The sequence below is a fragment of the Halichoerus grypus genome, chromosome 14 (assembly GCF_964656455.1).
Source record: "Halichoerus grypus chromosome 14, mHalGry1.hap1.1, whole genome shotgun sequence".
NCBI classification, from domain to species: Eukaryota; Metazoa; Chordata; class Mammalia; order Carnivora; family Phocidae; genus Halichoerus; species Halichoerus grypus.
Window position 1 is genome coordinate 28,764,785 of NC_135725.1, and position 26,391 is coordinate 28,791,175.

Here is a 26,391-nt window from a genome sequence, read left to right on the forward strand (position 1 = left end):
AATGTAAAGGGGTTCAATCGACTCTGAGAAAGATGCGACTGTGCTTGCCTCTTCTAGTGACACGGCTCACTGGGGTGTGTCTCTGTCAGGGCAAAGGTTCCCTCTCCCCGTTGAAAGGCCCATTCTCTTTGCCCCAAGAAAGGGAATTCCTAAAGGGTAGGTGAGAATCAGCGATAACAAAAATGCCCTGCCATGTAGAACGCCGCACCTGCTTTGGCCAGGCCAGCCCTGATTTGGGTCATCTCTACTGCTCACTTCTTTAGGTAACAGAGAGCCCTGGGTCTGTCTGTTTTCCTGAGGTCCACCGTGTTCCTAACAGATCAGAATGTCCCTTCAAGATCCCTAAAATGGCAGTTGTCATTTCCTGGCAGGGAACCTTCGCAGAAAATGGCGTCCAACACGCTCTCCATCATGACAATGTGAACGATGAAGCAGATTTGTGTTCAAGGCGTATTCTCATTAGGTGCAACCTTCATTAAAAGTAATTAAAACTTGGCAAATATTCTTTTTGGATGATTAATAGGCCATCTCCACTTCTCCTTTTGGGAGGTCAGTTGCCAGTTACCAAAAATGAAACACCTGCCTTTCCATCAACGTGGCTACCGCCCGAAATTTAGCAGCATGCAGCATTCCCAAAGCTGTTAAATGTGCCCATCGTGCCAAAAATAATGGGGCCTTATGTTTACCTAAGTCCTAAATAAATATGGTGGATTTTGGGACACAAATCTGATTAAAAACTTCTCCCCAGGCCAACATGAAAAACGAAATTAGCTTACTTAGGTATATGTAATTTATACAGAATATAAAATTGGATGGCAATGAATGGTCATTTTGGTGGTATAAAACACGTTTAAAAGAAAGCGTCTCTCAATTTGAATTCCAATTAATGCAATTAATATTTTCCATGCTCAGTTTCAGGGAGTACCTACTCCCCATGACCATGTGAGCATTATGTATGAAGTTCACCACCGAAGGGCTTTAGGAACAGACTGTTGATTAGACCAGGAGAGAGGAGGATGAGGTTATAAGACAGGAAACCCTGCTTAACACTTGGACTATTGTTTTTTGATGAAGCATCCATTAAGGAGGACATTGTATTACCCGAGCGGCTTATTCAGTGTGGGGTCCACAGAGGTTCCCTCTGGGCCAGACCTCATCACAACCATCACTGCTTTCGACCTTCAGAAGTCTGCAAAGGACACGCATTCTCTTTAGTTTATATACAGATGAGGATACGGAGGCTCCAAGGTTTCGAGTGACTTGCCCAAGTCAGAGCGAGTCACCTGCAACCCTCTCAGCAGCGAGGGTGGACGGGGGTCTGGCCTGGAGGGGCCTTCCTCCCCTGCCCGTGAGGAGAGGAGCCCACCCCCTCCACAGCGGTGGTAGAGCACTGAAAAGGAACTCCTCTCTCTGGACTCCCAGACACAAATGCAGTTGGCAGGTCTCCGCTCTTTCCCATGGATGAACATGTGTTTTTGCGGAAAGACAAGCACAGAGGGGTCGGCATCTCTCCATTGTTTTCAGATCCGGCCTGCGCTGGCCGTGTAGCCCGAGTCAAATTAGAGACCCGTGGCCACATGCAGCCAGAACGGGTTTAGGGATCGTCTCTGCTGGTGCATCCGAACCACCAGAACCAACCAGCTGGTTAATGCACGGATTCCTGGGCCTCACTCCGGGCATTCTGACTCCATAGGTCTGGGGTGGCCCTGAAGATTCTGCTTTTCTGGAAGGCTTCCAAGGCACGCCAATGCTGCCGGTCCATGAACCCCACCCGAGTATCACTGAACCAGGATAACCCTATCTTAAAATGGGTGGGCGAACACAGTAAATCACCTTAGGCTCCGTAGGCTGTGCAGTGGGTCACAACTATCCAACTGCCACTCTAGCTGGAAAGCGGCCAGACTACCTGTATGTCAATGCGTGCGTCCGTCTTCTGAGAAATCTTTACAAGAACGGGAGGCCCGCGGACTGCAGTTTGCTGACCCCTCACCAGGTGTTTGTGACAGTTTGGGTCTCGAGTTCTTCCCCACCACTCCTTGCTTTCCGATGGGTAGGATATTCCCGGTCTTATTTTTCTCCATGACTACGAAGAAGATGAGATATAATCGTATCATAAACACTCAGAAAAAGCCATTCTGTATCAGGTTCAACTAGTCCCATATTGTCAGCTACCTTCATTTATTTTAATAATCATCACATTTATCTTGATCAATGTTCCCTCTAGTTATTAGGCATCACATAAAAAAGATAAGAATGTTAAGAGATGACAGAGGGGATCATCCTGAATGGTATTAAGGAACTTTCTTGGTGTCAGAAAATAATCTAGAGTTCTTATGTCAAGAATGCTTTCATGAGGTAGAACAAGAAAGGATTCTTGAGCAACATTACTAAGACAAAACAACGAAGTTTATGGTGGCCTGACACACTGCCTTTGTAAAACACTATAAATAAAAAAACATTCTATGGGGACACCTGGGGCGGCTCAGGCGGTTAAGCATTTGCCTTCAGCTCAGGTCATGACAAGGGTCCTGGGATCGAGTCCCGCATCGGGCTCCTTGCCCAGCGGGGAGCCTGCTTCTCCCTCTGTCTGCTGCTCCCCCTGCTTGTGCTCTCTCTCTCTCCCCGTCTCTCTCTGACAAATAAATAAAAATCTTTAAAAAAAAAACAACAAAAACAAACATTCTACGAATAAGGGCGCCTGGGTGGCTCAGTTAAGGGTCCAACTCTTGCTTTCTACTTAGGTCATGATCTCGGGGTCCTGGGGTCGAGCCCCACATTGGGCTCCTCGCTCAGCGCGGAGTCTGCTTGTCCCTCTCCCTCTGCTCCTCCCCCTGCTTGCACGCGTGTGCGCGCGCGCACACACACACACACACACTCTCTCTCTCTCTCTCAAATAATAAAATCTTTTAAAAAAATTCTATGAACAAAGACATAACCAACAAGTTATATTATTTTTTATTCATGTTAGAATTTCTATCAGTGTTTGAACATTAATATTTAGAGAGTTTGTACATTTTTGCCTTCCAAGGTTTAAAATGAGAACCACACTAGGTCACAAATGGTAACTAATACACATTTCACAATTGCATGAATATTTACTCGATCTCTCACTCTCTTAACACTGTTAAACATTTTCTTTCCCTTGCTGTACTTTACAATGAAAAGTGTGCCCCACTCATGTCTCAGCAAAGTTCCAGACATTATGGATTCATCACATATAAATTCTTTAAAAATATACTTCTGTCAAAAGACTTGATGACTACTATGTACACTACAAAAATAAATTTTCATATAAATAAATTATATGGCATACTTTTATCTTTGTAATTGAAATGACACAAACCCATTTCTGCCCAAACGGGCAGACAATGAGACCCAGTTTGAATATTTATTTCCTTTAAACTCCTTACACTAACACCTACCATGAGTCTTTAATGAACATGTTATATACTCTGAACTATTTAACATTAGTAAGCACTCTATACAAATAAAAATTCTGTTCAAAAGTAAAACATAGCTGTAATAGTGTTTCCAATAGAAATAAAATCCCTGCATTGTTTGTTATAAACTGGCGTGACAAATACTGTAGGAAAACATTCTTATGATACAAAATTATAAATATCAGCAAAGATTTTAAAAAAATTAAAACATCCAAATAAACAAACAAGACAGACAAAATAAAACTATTTTAAAAAGAGAGAGAGAGAAATTCTGGCTGCCTGCCCGCCCCCGAGTTCTCCCTTCGCCAATGTGACTGTGGGAGAAAGTTCTACCCCGTGCAGAAAGTGGGGCCGTGCGAGATCTCATGCACCACACAAGCTGGGCTCAGGAAAGGAGCGAGGAGGGCATGCCACGAGCCAGAGGGAAGCAGACCTCAGAATTTTGCACCGTCTCTCTCTTGAACGCAGGACCTAAGTTTTTTGAGCAGAGCTGGGTGCTAGGTGGCCAGTGTGGCTGACGGAGGCTCCGAACAGTAGACGCGGGCCCGCCGGGGCCCCTGGCACATGAACACACACACCTGGAGGCCCCAGGGGGCTTCCAATTAGTATCTTACAGTTTTGTGGCAAGTTTTCGGGTCTGAGGTCACTACACTGCTGGGTGCTACTGGGAGCCCACTGCCTTTTGACCCGAGATTTTCTGTGGGGAACAGGAGGGCACAATGGGCACTGCCATCCGTGTGCTCCTACAGCAGCTGAGTCTGGGGACTGACTGCTTCCCGGACACTTGCCGGGCCCCGGCTAGGAGCGGAGGAAGACCAAACCTCAGAGCCGGACAACACAAGCAAGACAGAAGCAAATCTTTAAAAGTAACGCCTGGTTGAGAGATCTGCCTCCAGACACGTTCTTCAGTGGGGTGTATGCAACGAACAGCTCCCTGCTCTTGGATCAGTGTCACATCGAGAGAACACTAATAAGGCCGAGAGGAGGGACACAGTTTATTTAGGAAGTGTGTGCCCACGACGTTACTATTCACACACTCAGAAGGATCCTTCGGAAGCTCTTACCCTGCAGAACTTCTGACTCCACATCACCAAACTGGAGGCTCACTATTTATTTTTCAAGAAGATACAGACAGATCCAGAAAGCCCCGACCAACTATGCAATTTAGGAAGAGGGGGGAGTTTAAATTGTAGGGACTCAAAACATCACCTCTGGGTTTACTGTGGGCCCAGAATCAATAGGTTTTTTTACTCGTAGTAGGGTCATTGTCTCTGAAAGATTTCCAATCTGCCCTTAAGCTTTTGAGGGTGCGTGCGTGTGTGTGTGTGTGAGTATGTGTGAGTGACAAGAGGTACAACGAAGGCTGCGTACTCTAGAGTACATGTTCACGGCCCAGCCGAGGCTTACCACTAAGCGTGTTCTGTAATAACTTTAATACCAATGAAGATGAGCAGATGTTAGCTCTAAACCCTGAGGTTCCAACGTCCACCACAACGATCCATGCAACGGAGCCCGTCTCCTCTGAGGCATGAATTGGGAGTGTCTGGATAGCAGCCAACGATCGCAAAAGATGCCCTGGACCTGAAGCGAGTCTGGCGAAAGGATAAGGCGACATTCAGGGCTAGCTTTCCAGCAGCACCAAGCAATAAAGATATCCTGACTCTTCCAGCCCAAGGAGGGCAGAGCCCACTAAGGATTACAAGAACGTGAAAAGAAACAAAAAAACGAAAAAAAATAAAATAAAATCACAGTACAGTACATTGGGAAACCACACACATGTTCACACACACACACAGCCAAACAGAACCACATCCAACTACACCTGGAGAAGCCACCGGGGTTAACGTACTTTCTTCATATCTGCTCATTAAACAACAAAATTATCACGCATAGCGTGTTTGAAAGTTAACAGTAACATTTCATACTACCACAGGGTTGTGATATGCAAATTTAAAATATTTTAAACAGAAACCTTTACAAAATAATCCTATTACATAAGCAATATTTGCATAGAATTATACAGGTAAATTATACAATATTTAAGCAGCAGCAACATATGCTGAAATTTAAGACTAAGTTAAGCTTGGTTGTGGCACAGAGACCCATGCACAAATCGGGGGGGGGGTCCCGCGGCGGCCTCCCCACCGCCCACTCTGGGGGCAGGAGTGGAGAAAGCCCAGATCGCACTACTTTACATCCGTTCCTTCGTATATTACATATGTGTACACCTCTTAAATATTTATAGAACTATTTCACAAAATAATACAATCGGTTACAGTAACGCGGAACTGCTCTCCCGGTGCGCACGTCTGTAGGACTCTAAGCCGTTCTCTTCAAGCAGTTCGGGGGCGGGGGCGGGGGGTGTGTGGTTGGGGGGGCTTCCAATCTTTGGCCTCTTTGCTTCAGATTTTACTCACCCTTTAAAAGAAAGAAAAAAAAAAAGTCAAACGAAGCAACAGGTGTATGGGTCCGTATTTAGAAAGCACAAAATCAAGGAAAATGATCAATGGTATTAGGAATCAGGATGGGGGTGCTGGGTGAGGGCACGAGGGGCTTCTCGGGGTGGGGGGCGAACCCTTCCCCGGTCTGAGGGCCGGCAACGTGGATGTGTTCACTCTGTGACCATTCACGGAGCCGTGTATCATACATACCTGTTATGGTGCTTTATATAAAGATAGAAAGGTGAAAGCTAGCGCCCTTGTGGACTTGCGCTAACGCTCAACAGCTCGGCAGCGAGGGGAGGGACCCCATTTAGGACTGGACTGGTTCCCCAAGGACGACAGAGCGTGGACGTGGCGCTCCTTGCCTTGGAGATCAGAAGCCACTGGGGTTCAGTTTGGGCCACACCAACGCCCAGGGGCTCCCAGAGGATGCAGCCTGAGAAGCCCCAAGGAGCTCTGCTCTGGGTCCCCCTGAGCATCCGGCCCCTGCTGCCAAGGAGCAGCGACTCCCGGGCCAACCCACCTGCCACACGCACCTCAGTTGGAGCTGCTGCCCCGGGGCCTCTCCTCACACTCCACGTCCTGCAGCTCTATGACTTCCACCTTGGAGTCCCTCCTCTCGCGCCGGACGTTAAAAGGCACGTGGGGGTCCTCAAACAGCCCCTGGTCAGTCTCGGGATAGTCCCCGTAGCCCGGGCACAGTCCCCCTCGGGGGCTCCGCGCCGAGCCGGGCCCGGGGGCGGGCGGGGGGTGTACGGCAACAGTCACGGACGCCGAGGCCGTCACAGTGGTGATGGGCTGGCAGTAGCTGGGCGCCGAGCTGCCCATGGCAGTGAACGCGGGGTGCCGAGGGTTGTTAGAACGGGCTCCCCGGGGGCCCGCGCGGTCCCTATTGCTAGGGCCGGAATGCCCGTCAGTAGAAATTTCGAAAGCATCTCTGCGTGGTCTGTAGGGGGGTGGCCGCAAGCCTTCCCTGGGGGGCTCCCTCCGGGGCTGCTGGCCTGGTCGTCCGGGAGGCAGGGACTCTGAGTCCAGGGGGGGCTGCTGTCGAGGGTTTGAGGGTGGGTGATGTCTCGCTTCGGGATGGACCACCTGCAGAGGGCGAGGGCAGGTTAAAACAGGCGGGAGGATGCTAACCCCAGGCGGGGCATCGCCCCTCGCTGCGCCCGGCCTTCCCTTCCCGGCTCGGGCTCCCGCCGGCCACCCACACACAGCTCTTCACCGAGTGCTCAGTCAACCCCACAAATGGCTGGGAGAAGCCTGGGGGAGCCAACGGGGCCTTCCACCCACAAAAGAAAAACCTGTTCTTTTAGAACCTCCACGACGTGGCAGAGGAAGGCCTTCTTTGGACCCCGGGCCTAGGCTTTCTCCTGCACAGCTGACGGACACATACGGCTGAGGCCCATAAATGCAGGGCTGTGGTGGGAGGGGCCCTGGGCTGCCTCGTCCCACGGTTTGCGCCCCACCCTGCGCTGCAGGGTCAGGTCGCAAGCTCCTCCTCTTTGAAAACTGCTAAGCATCTGGCTCTGGCCGGCCCAAGCGCAGCCTGTTGGCGGGACTGTCTACACCTACACTGTTGAATACGGTAGCCACTAGGAACATATGGCTATTTACACTTAAATGAGGAAAAATGCCAAATTCGGTTCCTTCGTTGCACCAGCCACATTTCAAGGGCTCAACGGCCACATGTGGTCAGTGGCTACTATATGGGCGAGCCCAGAGGGAGCATTTCCATCGTCGCGGAAAGTTCTATGGGGTAGCGCTGCTCCGTCCGGTTGTTAGGAATCTGGTTTCTGGGTCTCTATACAAAGCATGGAGCAGCACAGTGGCCACATCAATCAAAAGGACCGTGACCAACTTCAAAGTCGTTCAGCTTGTACCTATTTTTAGGCCCCCGCTGAACAAAACCAGATTCACACTGCAGCTCAGCAGGCAGCGCCACGGGGGGTAAGAGGAGGAAAATTTAGGTTATTTGGTTGGCCCCTCTCTCTTTCATGCAAGGGCTGCTCTGGCCTGGGACTGGAATACCCATTTCCTGGAGGGACAGCAGGAGGCCCTCAGTTGGAGCAACACGAGTCTTAGAACCTTCCTCGGGTTTTGTGTGCTGTGCTCTAGGTCTGGGGGGCTGAGGACATCCTGGGGAACAGAGAGAGTGCAGGACATGGCTGGGGCTCTGGGAGCCTCTGAGAAGGGGCTCCCAGGCTGCTCATGGCTTTCCTGAATCACTGAAGGCTAAGCTTTCCACTTCTGGTAAAGTCTTAGGCATCAATAACTGAAATCATTTTGTACCAGGGCATTTAAATGTAACAGAATTGGGAGGAAAAAGAAATCACTCTGTTGGCAATAAAAATACCATTACATTAAAAAAAAAAAAAAGTATTACTCTAAAATGACACGCAGCTTTAAAAAAAAAAAAAGGGCAGCAGCAAGGCACGCTTTCCCTCTGGCCCTGAAGCTCAGATTGTACTTAGCCCGAACAAGACACATGCCAATGCTGCTCATAGCTAGGGTTACTGGCCCCCGCCCTCTGCAACCCACAGGACACCCCGCCACACGGAACTGATGTTTTTATAGTTTAAGAGGCAAATACTGGCAATTTCATATGATTCTACCTAATCCCTACTTTATTTTAAAGTCCTCTCTGTCTGGGATTTGCTGCTCAAAGGAGGCAGGGGCTGCCCCCCTAGGGTGACTTACAGTGGAGCGTGCAAAGACAGGGTTTTCTGTGGCTTCCACGATCACTTGGTGGGCAGGGCCCCCGGTGCCCTGCTGGGCCTCGTAGTGCCGAAGCTCTTCGCTGATGCCTGACACCGTCGTCTGAGAACTGTACTCCGAGTCAGAGGAATCAGACCCATTGTTTGCATGACCGGGGGGCACGGCAAAGCGGACCACACTGGGGGGCGGCTCGGGGGAAGGGGTGGGCAGTCGGTTCAGCCCGTTGGCTGGAGATACCTATTAAAGGAGATTCCATATCAGAAGTGTTATCATCCATTTACCTGCTGGTCACACTCAAAGCAAAGCAAAGCAAAGCAGTCTTGCTCAGGGCTCTCTGTACCCGTCCCCCACTGCCCCGGCCTCTCCCACTCCCCTGTGCTCACCTCCCCCACTCTGCCACCTCGAGGCCCATCAGGCCTGGCAGCTGGAACACAAGAACTGCCCTCTGCTTTTATACTTCAGAAAGGCAGGCTGTGCCCTTTTTACTTTTCTTCAAGCCCGGATATTCATCTTGAGTGGAAAATGCTTCATTGATACAGAACTATAAGACTCGGGGCGCCAATCACTTGGTTTAAGACACCAAAACAAAACCAAAACAAACCCAGTACATCCCCCAAAGCTGAAGAGAAAAAAGCCATAGTCATCGAAATGTTTACTGAAAAAGTAAACAGTAATGTTGAGATACCTAAACATCTAAATTCACAGGGACCCTGGGACAAACGGCATTCCGGTGGCCTGAGAGGTGTACGTGACACCCGGTGCAATTACTGACCTCGGGGTACGGGCCGAAGAAGGACAGAAGGACTGGGAGCAAAACCAGCCCGTTGAGAACACCCAGGATTGTTAGGATTGCCAGGACAGCAAAGAAATACCTTGAAGATAAAAGGGAAACAGGATCATTCACTGTGGCAAAAGTAAATGAAGCCAGGCTTCATGTGCCCAAATATTATGCAGCACGTCAAAACCCGAAATTAACAAAGCCCACACGGTTGCAGAGGCTCTTATAAAACTGTGGTTCACATTCAGCATGAGATTAGTGTTTTCTTTCTTTTTTTTTTTTTTTTACCTTGTGACTCTCGAGGACTACATTCCACAACCCAAAGTGTTAGTTCGTGAAGGGAAGAGAGAAAAATTAGTTTGTTAATTTGCTGAAATCTCCTGGCATGTAATGTTATTTATGAATGTGTTACACAAACACAAAAATATGGAATGTGAGCTGAATGGCTGAGCGGATTGGAAGCACAAACACAATGCAGAGGGGCCCCGTCCGTGAAAACCCAGCAGAAGCAAACAAATGAAGTGAAGGGTGTAGAATTTAAACAATTTAGCTCAGGAGGAAAAGCAGCCCACTTCTGCAGGCAGCTAATCCACTGTGAAATGCTTCTGCATCTTAGAGCAGAATCTCTAATTAAGTCTCGAGCGGATCAGGTAAGGCTTTCCCTGGGCTTTCATTAATCACAACTTTCTGCCTAGAATTCTGTGAGTTCCAGTTTTACCAAACGGCTCCAATTGCAACCTTTTTAGAACACAAGAACCAGCTTTCTGCAAAGAAAACGCTGCCCATTCTGTGGTTGCTGGGGCATTTGCGGGGGAGGGCGGCCCACAATGAGGGGGCTGCTCTGTGGGCCAATCTTTTGTTGAACAATTTAGCATCTCTGAATACTCTTGTTTTGCGTCAGCCAATTCAAACATAAAGGCCACAGCACCATGAAGAAGAGGAGAGTGCGCAAGTGGCCCTGCTTTCCCACCATTGAGGGCTAAGGTCTGGGATCCTTCATGAATACCAAGGTAAACCTGTCAGCTCGGGCAAGCGGCTGGCCGACGCTCCCCACAGCTGCAGGGAGCGGGCTCCACGCAAGTGTACGTTTTCTGGAACTAACAATATCTAGGGCAATTTTGCTGGAAGGAGGCTGAGGTGGCGGAGAGCTCAGGATGTTCTGGGAAGAGGGAGGGCCAGATATCTATCTGTTAATGGTCCTCTTGATCATAAAACAGAACAGGCACCCAACTTTGCCATGACTATATATGTTTCGACATTAGATGAAAGGAGCGAGAATCCCTATAAAAATACAAATACCTCGCAGCTATTGTAAACACTAGAAACTTCTGAGCTGCATTAGTAAGAAGCAAGCCGCCAATGTCTTGCTCTAATGTAAACTGCAGGAACTTGAGGCTGAAGCATATATCAGCAGCAGCATTAAGACATTTGCATCCCATCCATCTAACTGTAGCATAAACAGACCAATTAGATTTCTGACGGCTTAGCGTATACAATGTCTGCTCATTTAGTTGACCTCAGTGAGGGCTTTATCAGGTTAATCCATCCAGTTCTAGAAAATGGGAAGCCCTTTTAAGTGCTTGAAAGAAGAACCCTGATATCTCTGGGAGAGAACAGGAAGCCACGGGTTCGATGAGAGCTGGGATTCTGCCCTCCATTCTGGTTCCCAGCTGGTTGCTCCACTTCTGGCAAAGATCCCCCTCTGGGGCTCACTCGGCTTCCCCACGAGGCTGAGTGAGATCCTCTGAGATCCCATCACACCCAGCCTTTCCCATGCTTCTGAACTGCCTGTGAACTCCCTCTCCCCCCAGATTGTAAGCCACACTGCGGGGGACGGGGTCCACGTAACTTGCCGCTGTGTACCATGGCACTTAGGAGGTGCTTGTTACATTGTGTCGAGGGAGAAATCACGTGAAAGAAACTCTCCTTGACACGGGGGTTTTAGGCCATAAAGAAACATCTACTAATGCCCGAATACACGTATGCTAAGGAAATAAAGGAAAAGCCAAAGTCAAGTTAAGAAGCTGAAAATAAAACTCCGGCCAAAAGCTTGATCTAATTTAGGCATACATCTACCTGGTACTGGCAAACAAGAATGTACTAATTGGCTTGTTAGTTGATTAACGGTGTTATGTTGAGAAGACCAGCAGCATGGGTATCACCTGGGAGCTGGCTGGAAATGCAAACTCTGCTCTGCACCCTCCCTGCCCCCAATGAAATCCGAGCTGCATCTGCAGAGCCTCGGATGATTCCTAAGCACATTACGGTCTGAGAAGTTCTGGTCCACACTGTGATCGCCGCCCCACCTCTCTGTTAGCCCACACTAACTACACCGAGGGAACGCTGGCCCTCCTTCGAGGAAGGCTTCATCTCTGCTGCCCAACTGCCCAGTGGGGTAGGCCACAGACCAATGGCCTGATCTTTTTCCTGCAATAAGGAAACTTGGACTGAAACTCAAAACCCTCTTCTTTTCACTTGAAAATGCAAGACCTATCACAGGCCCATACAGCGAGAAAGCCTGTTTAGATTCTCTCTCCAGATTCCTGAAGCATCCCAAGCCGGGCAGTCATGTCTCACATTCGGTTCTGCTTTACCACGGTTCTAATTCTGGACTATCTTTCGCTTATGGATGGTTCTGGCCTTGCCCTTCCACGGAGCGGCAGTGTTACATCCAAGAGCAGCTACTTCCCGAAGCCGTGGGGGCCGTTAGGAGCAGAAAATGGTCTTTCCCTGCAGTGCTCAAATTTTTTTCAGAAGGCAAACTTGCTCTCCTTTTCTATGTCACAAACTCATATTCTTCATAAATCCACAAGAAATTGCTTGCCTGGGGATCCAAAAAGAAGTATCCAAACTAGGTCTGGATTTCCAACATTTGACACCAAAGTCACACATTTACTGCTCCCTAAATCTTATCCCTAAATCTTATTAAGAACTTGAATGTGAAGTCTGGGCATGCTACCTTTGCTTCTTAGAAGAACAAAATGTAGGTGACAATTTTAGGTATTTTGTTAAGTTTTCTTTTCTATCAATTTGAAAGAGAAATGAAGGTCAAAATCAGTGAGGGGGAACCAAGGTCAGAACTGGGGTACTGGGTGGTCCCCTGGTTTCATGCTGTGGAACTCTTTGCTGCTAGTCACACTCTCCACTCTCCTCCCCAAGATGTTCCCTAAGACGGCTCTGGAAGAGAGCTTGTCCTTCTACCTCTCGGCAGGTCTCTGAGTTAAGAAACTCAACAGAAGAGGAGTCACGGACTGTGGTGATCATTTTACAATGTACTTGTATAGCAAAACATCACGTTGTATACCTTAAAAAATATATGATTTTTATTTGTCAGTTACACCTCAATAAATCTGGGGGACAAAGAGTAGAGTCACAATGAAGACATGAAGACATCTACAGGATACAGAAGGAAATCCGCAACGGAGATCATAAGGGTGATAGTGATTGCTAGAAATTAAGAACCGTCTCCCCTCCTGCTTACCTGACAATGAAATCAAACTCAGACCCTGCGAGCATCAGCACTCCCAGCAGAGTGGAAACGGCGCCGTCCAGGACAGGTGCAAATATGTGCTCCAGGGCGAGCGCGGCCCTGCGGTTCTTATCGCCAATGGCCGTTAGGAAGGCCTGCGCAACGAGAAGAGGCGGGATGAGCCGATTCCCGGACGGAAGCCCGTGGGCAGCTCTGTCCAACATGCCACCAGCTCTCTTACTCGGTCTGTACAGACCTTCTCGCATCTTCCTTTCTAGCTCCTGCAATATTTAATCGGGGTTGCTCAAGTACCTAAATCTAGGCTTATGCTAAAATGGCCTGTTCGTGATACTGTGTCATGTTTGGTGTTGATATAAATCTTGAACGACAAAAAAAGACAGAAAGCATATTTACTTTAAATTAAAAACCAAACCAAAACTATACAAACATGAGCAAAATGTCCTTTTCTTTTTGCTGCTGCCCCCCTTGGGTTTCCTCCCCAACCCGCATGGTCTCACGGCTTTCACATGGGAGGCCCACAGTGTGAAGATGACAGCATCCTTCCTGATTTGGGGGAAGGTCAAGATCTTACTTCTAAGTGGGCTTAGTTGAGGGTTGCGTGCAACTGGGTGCCAAGTACCCATTTCCTCATGATGATGCAGAACTTCCATTGCCGGGTTCAAACTAATGTGTTTGTAGTACACCTAAGCACCACGGAAGGATCACTAGAAAAATATAGGACTCGAAATTCAAATCCAGCCTGTTCTAACTCTGCATGGTCATATCCCCCCGCTCCTTCACTTCCTAAAGCTACACTAGGTCAAGACTACTGATACCAATGGCAACTTATATAGAGTAAGCCCCAGCACATTGGACTGTTGGCTTGATGGGGTGACCCAGGACCATTTTAATGGGAGTCAGTTCCTGTCATACCCTGCCTGGCCCTTCGGTGGGACCCCAACAGGAGTTTGGTACAAGTCCTTTCTCTGCCTGAAAGCTACAGGCTGCTCTGGGATATGCTGAGAAGAGAAGGTTCAGGAACTCTGTAGACCATGGCTCCTTAAAAATCAAGGCCTATCACACATTGGGTGCACTCCCATGCCTTGCATAGCTTGTGGAAGAACACTAAGGTTGTTCTCTTGAACAGATGAAGAAAGAAAAGTATATAAAAATGTGCTATGAGTTTCCGTACTTTTCTCTAAAGTGCATGCGCTCTAGAATGCACATGCTTTTCCAGAGTGGGGAAGGCTTTAGGATCAACAGAATTGCCTTTTTGTCTTGGGAGGAAAGCACCAAGACAGTCTGCAACCATGTTACTTTGTGCCATACTTGGGCCACAAGGCTGCAAGGGTCAAGTAGGGTTTTATCATCTCACACCCAACTTACGTTGTGGGAACAGTGAACTGATAGGAACCCACTGATTCTTTGAAGAGTGCTCCTCACCAACCTTATTCCATCATTTTACAAACCTCGAAAGAGCAGTACCTGCCTGCTTTAAATAGACCTTCACATACAGGACCAAGTAAGAACGCCATATCCTGCGTGTGGATAGTCTCCTGATGAAGATGGGGGCTACGAGCAACGAGCAGGGGTGATGGCTCACAAAGCCAAGCTGGCTCTTGAGCCTCCTTAAATTCTTGGAATTACATCTTGCGTGAGCGGTGGAAGCATTCCTTAATTGTTTATCCAGCACTGGTGTGTGCATTTATGTTCATACTACCTCACGTGTAAGGCCCAGAGTGCCCTGACAAGCTGCAGTTTTCATTTCCACTGTAAAAACCTGTTCTAGAACACTCTTGCTTGCTATGCTGGCTACCAAAAAAAAAACACGTGGTTTTCATTCGCATCAGAATAAAATGACTGGGTGGATTCTTCACTCTCATGTAAAGTTTTCTCCTTTTTGAAGAAATGATATTAAGCATTATTTATGTTCTAAGCTCTAGGCTGGTGGGCTCTTCTTTTTAAAAAATCCCCTCTCCCTCCTCCCAGCTCAGTGGAGGAAAAGAATTTGGGGAGGCTCAAAATTTAGAGAATATTGCTTCTGTATTATCAGCTTTTTGTTGAAAATGGCACAACCTCAACAGAACAGTCTTTCTGAAACACAGAAGTTTATAGACTCTAAACTGCACGTCAAGGCCCCTGAAAGACTCCTTGTGGAGAAACTAAGAAGGCACAAAACAGAGCCAATGTGTAGATACGCACACGTGCAGACATGCATATGCCGTGTGTTGAGCCCCAGGAAAACCAACGCTAGTGACTGCAAGAGCAAGACTAAAAGTAATGTGACCCAGGCTCAGGGCTAGGTTTCCTATCCGGGGCATTCCACACGTCAGTATTTCTTCAGTCAATAAATATTTATTGAGTGGCTACCAATCACCCCAAGGACTTAGGCCATAAGCATGAGTGTGGACAGAACATAAACCACACACTGCTAGGAGGCTTCTGAATAATTTTCTGATAAATGTACACAATGGGTTTGTCTCTTGGTTTAAAGTCTCCTGATGTTTAACTTCCTCCAACAAACCGTTCACGGGACTGGACATGGTTGGGGCGGGGGGGGGGGAATCCTGTTGAGAGCAACCCTGGTTCTCTTATGTTCCTCTCTCTCTCAAATTTGGAGGCAGGGAGGTTGAAGGAGCTGGGTGGGCTCAGGTGGGAGAACCAGATCCTCGGGCCTGCCTCACCCTCAGTCAGGCCATCCCGCCATGCCTGTGAGTGTGGTCTCACTTTATCTCTGCTTTATAACTGTGGTTTTAAAAATTGTGTGCTTTTGTGTGCAATCACACACACTGACACCATCTAACTCAGGAACAAAGTTGACAACTTACACACCTCTCATGACACTAAGGACACCAAATAAGCAGAATCCTTCCTGGCCCCCTGCTGACCTGCCCAGTGAACTTTCACCTCAAATGCCCTTCTCCTTAGACTGCCCAAGAGGGAAGAAGCCCACCTAAATTTCAGCCCCTCATCATGCAGGAATGCCTGTGCTCTGAAGCCTCTTCACTATGACACGTTGTATGTGTGTTCCTTGATGTTGGAGAAAACCCAAAAGGTCCCCAACCTGGAGACAACCAAAGCTAAAGTAAACATGTTGCCTCTCCATAACGTTCTCGATAGAGAGGTCTCCCATACCAGAGCAACATGAACAGTGAACTCCACTCCTATGCCGACGGAAGCGATCAAGATGACCACGGGAACGGCACTCAGCTTGATTCCAATGAGGCCCATCATGCCAAAGAGCTCGACCGTCATCAAAGCCAGGACCATCACCTTTAAGAAGATGCACGGGATGAGTGGACGGGCACAGACACTGGGTGCTGACAACAGGGAAAGGGCTCACTCCAGATCAAGAGCAGAGAAAACACCAGGGACCCAAATGTAATGAAAACGCTGACTTGCTTTCACTCTGGACACCTGTCTTTACTTTCTAATTCACCGCTGTCGCTGCTGAGAAGGGAGTCTTTGGGACAATTTGGGGATAGCTGTTTTGGGCCAGCAGCCTGTTTGAGGAGTGCAGAAAGGCAAAGCTTACTATTACTACCGCAAGCTGTTTTTCCAACATACCTGCTCTAGAAGGCAAACAAATAAAAGAAAAATTAAAAAAAAAAAAGTCACAACTATTCCATTTGGGTCATCTAAGAATTACACAAACATGGACTGGTAACTAGCTGCAAATTTAAAATAGTTTAAAACAAGGTTATTTCCTTCTGTTTTGATCTTAATCATCAGAAACTGTCCTTCAATTTACAACAGAATGGAAACTTGAAGAGTTTTTGGTTGCCCCACCCTCCATCCTAAAGAAAGCAGATAGGACGGGTGAATAAAAGTTCTTTCTTCTACGTAAAGGCAGCTTTGCTTTTGTTCGGAGAGCCCATGGGTTAAGAGAGGATGACGAGGGAGAAAGGGGACTTCTGGTCAGCTGACACGGGTCAGGTTACAGGCGCCTTCACTTTGAAGAAGTGAGGAGCAAGGCGGGTGGACACAGCAGACAGCTAAACCCAAGGAAAAGCTCTTATTTGCCTTCCGTCTGCCTTGTCAACATCTGCGCAGAGATGCAAAGAAAATCTGCGAGGTAGACTTTGGAGTTTCTTGGGCCAGAGGGGAGAAAGCACAAATGAAACACTAAACTTCCCACAGATGGAAGAGAAGGAGTGAATGATCTTTCCTGGCGGGGGGGGGGGGGCGGTGGACGGCGGTGGCAAGGGAAGGACGAGTCCAGTAACAGTTCCCTTTGCTTTCTTTTAAGAAGCTAATGAAAGATGGACAACATCAATTGCTTAAGCACCAGGAAAACCCCTACAGACTAAACATTTACCTTTTAACATACCTGCTGCACAGACGTATGGTGCAGAAGTGAGACCTGGTCTCTGTTTTTATAATTTTGTCATTTTGAAGCCTGTACCACAGTTCGTGGAATTTAAACACTGCCATGATTTTATTAGACTCGACATGAAACTTACTTCAGATCTGAGAGTATTATACTCGGAAAAAGGATGCCAAAAAATCGGCTAGTAATACCAGTTCATCAACGTCCTTCAAACTTTAAAACACACACAACCATCTCGAAAACCATTTTACCCATAGACCACTGCCCTAACTTCTCTATTTACCTCCCCCTCCCCTTTTCTAGAAGAATCTTTCCTATGTTAGGTCTGGGATGTAGTCACAAAAGGACCCTTTAAGTAAAAAAAAAAAAAAAAATTAGTTACATTTGTATTTAATAAATGCTCAGCGTGTTCACGTTTAATAAATGCTAGGAGCGGTTATAGAGAGTGTGTTTTAAAACTTCCCTGTCTTTACACAGGAAGTTGAAAGCTGTAGGAGAAGGGACACAAGATGAAGGCCATTAAAGGCTCTACCTAACCATGAACCTCGCCACCTCCAGCAGAATAAATATAGCAAGGATGATGCAATCTATACCCTCCTCCAGAGGCCCAGACATAAACACAGCTTCCTGGCTGCAGCAAGAGCTAGGCCGAAAGGAATCTGACGTCCACAAAAGCCCTGCGAATGAACTCACAATGATCCCGGCCGTCCAGGGGTTCAGGAGGAAGACGGCACACACCAGGAACGTGCAGGCCAGCACCACGCTGATGGACAGCAGGAGCCAGTGCCGGAGGCCGATGTACTGCTCCCAGAAGAGGAAGGGGTAGCCGTTGGGGTAGCTGGAGAGCCCCAGGCTCGTGTAGTTGTTGCAGATGGTTCTGACCTTTTCGATGGCTTCCACGAAGTCTGAGGTGTCCCGCAAGCCGTTGAGGTAGAAAGGGAACTGAGCGTATTCGATGGGCTCCGCTGCTGGGACTGGACAGGGAGACAGTGGGAAGAGGCCACGGCTGAAGGCTCAGGGCAACAGGACAGAGGGCGAATGGGGGTGACCCAGGTTTGGGGGAGCCACCACACGCCCCAGGGTCAGCCCTCCCGGATGCACACCCCGCATGCTCTGCCACTGATCACAATGAACGGAGAAGGGACTCTGCCACCAGGTCCCCTGACTGCACTTCTTTCAACGTGAAGCACAAACAGTACCGGGGACAGTGTTCGGGACTTTACAGTCTTAATCTCTGGTTTAAGAGAGCTTTAAGCAATAATCAACATTCTATCTTTTTTCTGGTGGGGGGAGGGGAGGGGAGGAGCCTGGGGCCTGTGTATTTATTTAACCTTTGATTTTAATCTTCTGGAAGCAGTCACTTTTGTGATGTGTCTAAACAAGAATTCAATGGCAGGAGCATTTTTTGTTCGACTGACACAAGGGAAAATACGAAGTTCAAACTGTTTTATTACTCAGTCACTTATGAGAACAAAATAACTCCAAAGTCATGCTTTCCTGAGAAAAACGCTTAACTTTCTTATCCTTTTAGTGATCTAACACACTTAAACCTTCCATGCTTCTTTTTTAATGCAATGCTAAGTCTTCAGCAGCAGGGGAAGAAATCCTTACACAACAAGCATTTAGTTACTGCCGTTGTGTGTTCCAGACCCTTTGGGGTCATTCAGTTGACTTGCTAAACATGATTTGCCCTATTATAATCTCAACTATAAATTTTCATTAAGACAAGCCTTGGCTGCTTGCCACAAGGCTCTGGGGTTTAGATACAGAGAAGCACAACCCGCTTGCTCTCCGGCCATGTTTGCAAAGGGACCCGTCTTCTTTGTCACGTCCTCCCTCAGCCTCCTATCCAAGGTGGGAGCTACTAGTATCTCTAACATCAATGCAAATTAAATCCATACAGGACCACCTTTCAAAGTCAGGGCTGAGCGGGGAAAGGAAGAGGACGCCGCTGTATACAGACTACCCTGCTCTGGTTTAAACAGCTTTGACAGAGTACAGGTGCTTGGTGGCTTATAGGAATGACCCAACTTGCCAAAAATTCCTTCAACACCAGAGTTGACAAAGTTAAGATAAACATATAATCCCCGGCGATAAAACTCTGCAATAGTAAAATAACACTCAACCTGGAGGCGTCCCCAGCTTTCACATGGAACAGCTGGTGTGAAAGAGAGCTGCCTGGTGGGCGTCCTAGGGTGAAAGCTACAAACGGAGATAAGGGACTCTCATTTCCCAACGTGATAGAGCACGGGTTGTATCCATTACACATCCTCATCTGTCTCCCAGAGTTTTAAACTCAAAGAAATATATTGTTCTGTTTACACTTCTGAACCCTGGGTAAGCGTCAGCAGACGAGGGCCATGGCTGAGCTTGGGAGAACAGGGTGAGGCCCTGCGCGGTGGGTCCCCATGGAGGGCTACTTACTTCTGAGCCTGGTTTCTGGCATGTAGTCGGCTTTGTCGTGCACCCACTCAGGACGGTGAGGCCGGATGTTGGCCTGGGAGGCGGCGTAAGCCACAGGGTCATTGCTGACCCAAGCGGTCAGGTAGATGTAGAATGCGCTGGGATTGATGATGCCATCCGCGTCCACCAGGCGCCGTTTGGTCAACTGCAAAATGGGAAGAAGAGGGATCCTTCAGAATGGGGCTGGCGGGGGGTGGGGGGGCACACTCCTGTCTGGAGGGGGGAAAAGAAGCTGAGCCCTGCACCAGCATTTGCAACAAAGCCGAGTATGCCCCCTCTTTGAACATATAAGAAAATCCCATCAGAACACCTTTGGTTTCTTTCAAAATGCACTTATCAGAGGATGCAATAATGGGTGTGTTTGTAACACACACACAGTTCTGCAGATGGTCCAGGAATTGACTGAACCAATTAAATCTGAATGCTAAAAGACTGTCTGCAGCCAAGGCAGAGAATGAACAATCTGGAGAAACATATTTATAGGAGGGGAAGGGGGGGGAAAACCTGGCAAGAATCCCCATACACGTCTGTGTGCAGTTAACCTCTGCTGTTAACACTGAAGGAAATGCCACCCAGTAAATGGAGGAGAGCTATAAAAATAAAACAACATCTGTATAAATTTTGCTAACACTAGCCTCCTATGACCTGTGTATTCACAAAATGCCCATCGCCAGAGAGTGGAAGGGGTTGGTGCACAACCATGGTCTTTCTGGGTACCCCGATTTCTGAGAGAGCTGGTCCCACTGAGCAAGCCCCATCCTAGGCCACGGAATACTACACTCCCTCTCTCTAAAGGAGGTCCTGGGGGCTCTGCTTAGGTGCAAACACCGTGAGAGAGACATACACACACATCCACACACACTCACACACACAAATATATTTTTCCTGTTTACTTTAGATTCAGGCCTGACTCCAATGCTTTTGGCCTTCTTAACAAAATGAAAAACACCAGTGACAGCAGTTAATAGAGAAAGAGTGAAGGAAGAAAGAGTCGAGCGACAAAACGAAACTTCAGGGGTCTGGATTCAATTAATCCCCAGGATATGTAACAACTGCATGTCTTCAAGCCGTCTCTGGAATTACAGAGCACAGCTCATGGCCTCCGTGCACGCAGCATGCTTTTCTCCCTCCCGGGCGGAGGAAGTGATATCCGGGGGCCTGGCCCGATCCCCTTCGCTCCATGGTGTCCCTGGTCCCAAAGACCCGGCCCAGCCGCCGGGCATCCCCCTGCTATCTCTCCCACAGGTTCCTCTGCCCACATCCTTGTCAAACCTGACAGCGTGCCGAGCCGCATGCAGCCATAAAGCACCAAGTTCACACTCCATAATAACTCTGAACAATGTACTTTGTAAATCTGTCACCTTTAACGCCAGCAAAAAAGGGGAGACAATAAACAGAGCTGCTGGGAAGATCATTAGCATGACGGTTTTCTGCCTGAGGGGGAAGCAAGTAAGCTACGAGGAGCAGAGGGAGTGGGATCTGGGAGGGCCGGTAGTAGTGTTGGCCTCATTTGAAATCTGAAGGGTCCAAACACACTCCCCAACATGCCTGAGGAATCAAAAGGGATATGCTGGAATCCGAGCATCACAGAGAAGATGCAAATGCAGTTGGAGAATATGATTACTGAATAGAAACAACTCTCATTACCCAGGGGAGTGAGCAGAATGGCGAGTGCACTCAGGTTCCAAGGACTGGCATTTCTGTTTGCCTCACTCATGACAGAGCCGTCCGTCTGTCCTCCTTCTCCACCTGCTGGGCCAGGGTGACCCCAAGGAATCGAACGCAACCGATCCTCCCATCCTTCTAGAAACCTCTCTGATCTCCTAGCTCATCCATCCACCCTAAATTCTGCTCATTCAAATGACTGTTACCATTCTTCCAAGTTTGAATAGAATCAAGACCAACATGGTAATGAGTACTAGAATTCAAAAGAGAACAGTACAACACAGCATTTCTAATATCTGAAAGATACTGCCCACTGCCTCGAGGGTTCTTGGTTGGAACCACGGCCATGGAGGTAGGTGGTCCACATGTCCCCACCTGACAGAGGAGCAGACTGAGGCGCTCAATCAGCTGATGGGATGAAGTGAATTAGAGCCAACTCAATATTCTACCAGCCCCTGATGCCCCAGGTCTCCAGAGAGCGCAGGCTGGGCGGGCAGGCTGTCAAGCAGTCTCTGTTCTATCATGCCCTGGGAGCTTCCAGGGTGTAGGGCAGGGAGAGTACCTGACTGATGTCGATGGGTTTATCACGGCTGCCGGTCTGCACCAGGAGTTTGTAGGCAAGGACCCCATCATCTGATCCATTTTTGTAATTGTTTGGCATGATTTTCCCAGTTTCCCAGTCACTGTCAAATGCATCCTGAAGTCCTAGAAAAGGCAAATGTATACAATGTATTATGATTCTTAACCACTATGATCCAGGCCCTAACAGGGTGGGCTGAGGACACTGAGCAGGACAAGGAAGTACCTGACATCAACCTCAAACACTCTGTGTGCTACTTGTTTTCTATTTCAAGTTCAAGTGACACTATTAGATTTTTCATGGATGAACTTCAGGTTGCTAATAATCACTGCTTCAAAAAGGCAGAAGAGGGGAATACTTGCTTCTGGGAAACAAATACACATGTTTTACCTTTACATAAAAAAAGAAACCCCTTCTTCTCCCCCATGGCTATTCCGAAAGAAAGGAAGAGAGAGAGCTTGGGAGAGCTGGCTGGCTGGGTGAGGAAGCCACACAGGCTCATTAGGCATTTCACGCTGCCGTCAGGTGCTAAAGCTGTGGATTCTCCGATACAACCAGAAATCCCACTCAGAGGGGGAAACACGCATTCGAACTCCCAGCTTCAAACAACCACTCAGCTGCTTCTCCAGCCCAGGGTGAGTGAACACGATTCTGTCAATTTGTTCCATCTGTTCGACTTGTGGAGCTAATACAAGCTGTGGGATCGGCTGCCAGGTTGTGTAAAGATCACAGCCAACACCTATTCACTCTCCACTGTTCCTCTTTGCCACCCTTCCTCAGAAGGGGGGTGTGGAGGGGGGGGCGGGGAGGGATCTCGTGAGCGCCTGTGTGCGCAGGGAAATGCCTCACGGGGTAAATTTGGATCAGATTGAGAACAGGAAGCCACAGGCCAATACAAGGGGGCTCTGTGAGAACAGATGACAAACCGCAAGCACAGGGAGGGGAAGGAAAGGGCTTTCTGGGTGTGGGGGATGGGCGAGCCCACCAGCCCACCACACACAGCTGCGCTTGGCCTCTGTAATCAAAACCATCATTACAGACCTGACGGTTTGGCTACAGCTGTAAAGAGATAAGCGTGCTGGAAGAGAAAACAGGGCCCTGGTGACCTGGCCTTAGGGGCTGAGTGATCCCCTGTGCACACACTCTCCCCCGACACCCCCACCTCCTTTCCACTGCCCTGCTTCCCCCCGCCCCCCATCCCCTCCCAAGTAGAACTCCCAAGCCCCAGCAGCTCAGGAAACCACATCTTTTGAACAAGCTGCGCTCGCAAGGGTTAGACATGGCCAGTAAGAAGGGAAAAGAGTTCATTTCATGACATGCCTTGAGTGACTTCAAAGACACCTCCCCCCTCCCAGTACTGGTTCCCTCAGTGCTCAAAATAATTAAGCTCTTGGGGTTTGAAGCAGGGGGAGAGCGGAGCACAGGTCCCTGTCCCCCGTCTCTCTCTCTCTAAACCTTCCTGTCCACATTGCTGTGGGCATTGTTTTTACACGAACAATGTGGGGATGAGGCCCGTAGGCCTGGTGCTGAAAGAAGGCCATGTTGGGGCGAGCGTGGAGGAGCGGTGGGCGGGAGGGACCACCAGCACGGCCGGCTCCCAGACTGTTTTTCAGAGCGGGGCATGCACACAACAAGCCGTACTGCGCAGATGTTATTTTATTACCTAAAGCCTTTTTTTTGTTTTTGAAAAAAAATAAGCAGGAGAGCAAAAACAAGCCCTCCTCCCCTCCCCACCCCCCAGAAGAGACCTGGTCTGTTTTCCTCACCTTAATAGAATTTTCATCACTTCATGGCCTGTATGGGACTTTAACCCTTTCCCTCTTGACCCGTCAATCCTAAGGAGCCACTCGTGCTCAGCGAGCGTGGGGCTGTCTCAGCATTTTACACTGATCACTAGTGTGCTTCTTACAACCACCTCACGAGACAGCCCTGTTAACATCATGGTTCCCACTTTACAGATGAGGAAACTGAGGCGTGGAAAGCAACTTGAGCAGGGCCACCCAGCAGGGCTCCAGGCTCGGCTCGAACCACGGCTGCTCTAAATGGCCTGGACACACAGAGGCGCTCAGGGAGTTCTCTGCTGAAGGCACGAATACGATCAGCAGAGTTACTGTGCGCACCAATGATGTCTAGGGGAGAACAGTGTTCCACAAACGTGAGTGTAGTTTTAAGATATTTATGCACTAAGAATCGGGGAACACCCTAGATTGGATTTGGGGATGGCAACCCTGTGGGCAACTCAGTTCAACTCGTCATCCACGCTGCCAGCCTCCCGCGCCATCAACTGTACTTGGAATACAGACACAAACGAGAAATAGTCATGGACCTTAGGAAAGAGCGAAGTCCTCATGATTAGATTATTTTATTTTCTGACGAATTACCAAAAAGCTCAGTAACAATGAAGTGGCCCAAGAGTACATGTACAACATAGGATTCTAGACACAAAATGAGGGACAAGGATTTGCCTCCACTGCCCCTTGGCCAACATTTTATACTCGAACACATGTGCACTGTAGAAAACATTGGTGACAGTATACCTATTTTACAGCAAAATGTAAACGTTCTAGCTAGAACTTTTCTCATTTTAAATTTTATACTAAATATTATTTTCTAGGGAAAAGTTCTGAGCTACTTATCCCAATTGTCAATTTCTCTTTGATATGGGCCCCTAAAAAGAAAACACTGATTTAAATTTTATCTGCATAATTCAGTGTGAAATACAAACGAACACCATTGGTTCATGATGCACAGTGTGGTTTTTACCTGCAACTTCGCCTTACTTGCATGTGTGTTTAAAGATGACATGTGATGTTACCACTATGTATTTTTATGAGTTAACCCCCCCAAACTTGTGGAATGTTGATAAAGACCAATAGCGTGATATGGTTTTTAGTGATAATTCCACTGAAAACCAATGAGGGGTCCCAACACTTAACAGCCTCCCAAAATGTTTTTAAACGATTCAAGGACAGCTGATACCTTGCAGGAAGTGTTCAAAGACCCACCCAATCAACCACCTGACAGGCCTGAAAACCATCTAGGCAGCCCAACGGTCCCATTACCTGGCCATTCTGTGTCCAGTGCTCTCTGCTGGACCTCATAAGAGTCACACGCAGAGTTGTAGAGCTGGTTGGGACCCCGACTTGGGAGCAAGAATGGATCTCACTTGGTCTAGGTGGGTGCTGTTCACTTAGCAATCAAAACAACATGATTCAATTGCACCTTTAAAAAAGTGCGATTGTCGAGCCCAACTGCTTTAGGTCTTTAAAGGGATGAAAGCATAGGGATAATTTACAATACGCTATAAAAAGGTTAGCCCTCACCACCGCCTGGAGACAGTACCCTCTGCCCTCTTCCCAAGCTCTGCCTAACAGGCCATATTGAGCATCCAAAGGAATGGCTGAAGACGCTGAAATCAATTCTACAATAACCCTCCTTGGCTCAGATACTGGCAGTGCTGCCAATCTCTCTGTCACTGTGGCAAGCGATTTGCATGTCTTTGGCCAATGGGGGAAAAATGAAAAGCAGGGAATCTCTCAACTGTCTGGTCCTGTTTTGACTCATTATCTGAAAAACACAACCTCCCAAACTACTGTAAAAAATAAGACTTGGAACAAATTCACGTTAGTCTCGTGAGCATGTTAAAAAAATAATATTAACGTCGTGCAGTTCTGTTTGCCTTCCTCAAAAGAAGAGGTCAAATCTGGTATACACATATGAACAAAATTCTAGCAACAAAAGTCAATGCCAGAAACTGTATTGAAGAATTTTCAGTCAAACTCAAGTTGTTTACCATTTCATGCAAACTCCCAGGGAAATTGGCTGCTTAATCTTTACATACAAGTGTATTGACTTAAGACCAAAAAAGGCACTCAAATCTGTGTTTAAACAAGCCTAATTAAGTGGGAAATTAAGACAATCATTTGGATAACTTAAGCCAAAAAATGTTGGGGGCCATAATTATTTGGGTATTTCAGTAAAAGCATTTTTTGCCTGAATTGTGTGGATAATTATCTTGATTCCCCACTTCACTTTGCATGTGTCAACATGGAATAAATGAACAGATGTTCTTGGAATCACTGAATACATTCATATTCAGTTGGTAGTTAGGAACAAATTTAAGCCATTTTTTTTTTCTCCAGTTGACTATTTCCTAGAAATGTTTCTAAGGACGAGGTAACAAATGCTAAGAAAGGCATTTTAAAGCAGAATTTGATTATTTATGAAATACTGTGAGATGTGATTAAGCATTGATAAGTTTATTTCATATGCCAAATCAAAAGATGGTCCAAATATGGAATTTTACATTATATTCTCAAATGATGCAAAATTTGCCGGTATAGTAAAGCCATAATTTGTCAATAAGTCAGTCTAGAAATTCCATCAACACTCTGATTTCACTTGATCATCAAACTAACCACCATCCAAAAAAAGAGCACTAGAAGCATCCAGCTCCCGATTTTATAACATATTTCCCATTTCCTAATGTGCACCCATAAATTCATACAGA

General features: G+C 47.6%; 1 protein-coding gene across 6 annotated transcripts in view; it reads right to left on the reverse strand.

Moving 5' to 3' along the window:
- Nucleotides 1–2,932: 2,932 nt before the first annotated feature.
- Nucleotides 2,933–26,391, reverse strand: part of PTCH1 (patched 1) — a 61,755-nt gene continuing 38,296 nt past the window's right edge. For 4 of the 6 annotated variants that reach the window (XM_078061987.1, XM_036084781.2, XM_078061988.1 and 1 more), the window contains 9 exons: nucleotides 21,864–22,006; nucleotides 19,598–19,781; nucleotides 17,867–18,147; nucleotides 15,979–16,116; nucleotides 12,856–12,998; nucleotides 9,369–9,468; nucleotides 8,579–8,833; nucleotides 6,418–6,973; nucleotides 2,933–5,858 (listed from right to left, as the gene is read on the reverse strand). In XM_078061987.1, the coding sequence (XP_077918113.1) occupies nucleotides 6,419–6,973; nucleotides 8,579–8,833; nucleotides 9,369–9,468; nucleotides 12,856–12,998; nucleotides 15,979–16,116; nucleotides 17,867–18,147; nucleotides 19,598–19,781; nucleotides 21,864–22,006 (1,799 nt within the window). In that variant the 3' untranslated portion in view covers nucleotides 2,933–5,858; nucleotide 6,418. Of the gene's footprint in view, nucleotides 5,859–6,404; nucleotides 6,974–8,578; nucleotides 8,834–9,368; nucleotides 9,469–9,499; nucleotides 9,680–12,855; nucleotides 12,999–15,978; nucleotides 16,117–17,866; nucleotides 18,148–19,597; nucleotides 19,782–21,863; nucleotides 22,007–26,391 lie in introns of those variants that run through there. The other 2 variants (XM_036084782.2, XM_078061990.1) reach the window with 2 other exon arrangements.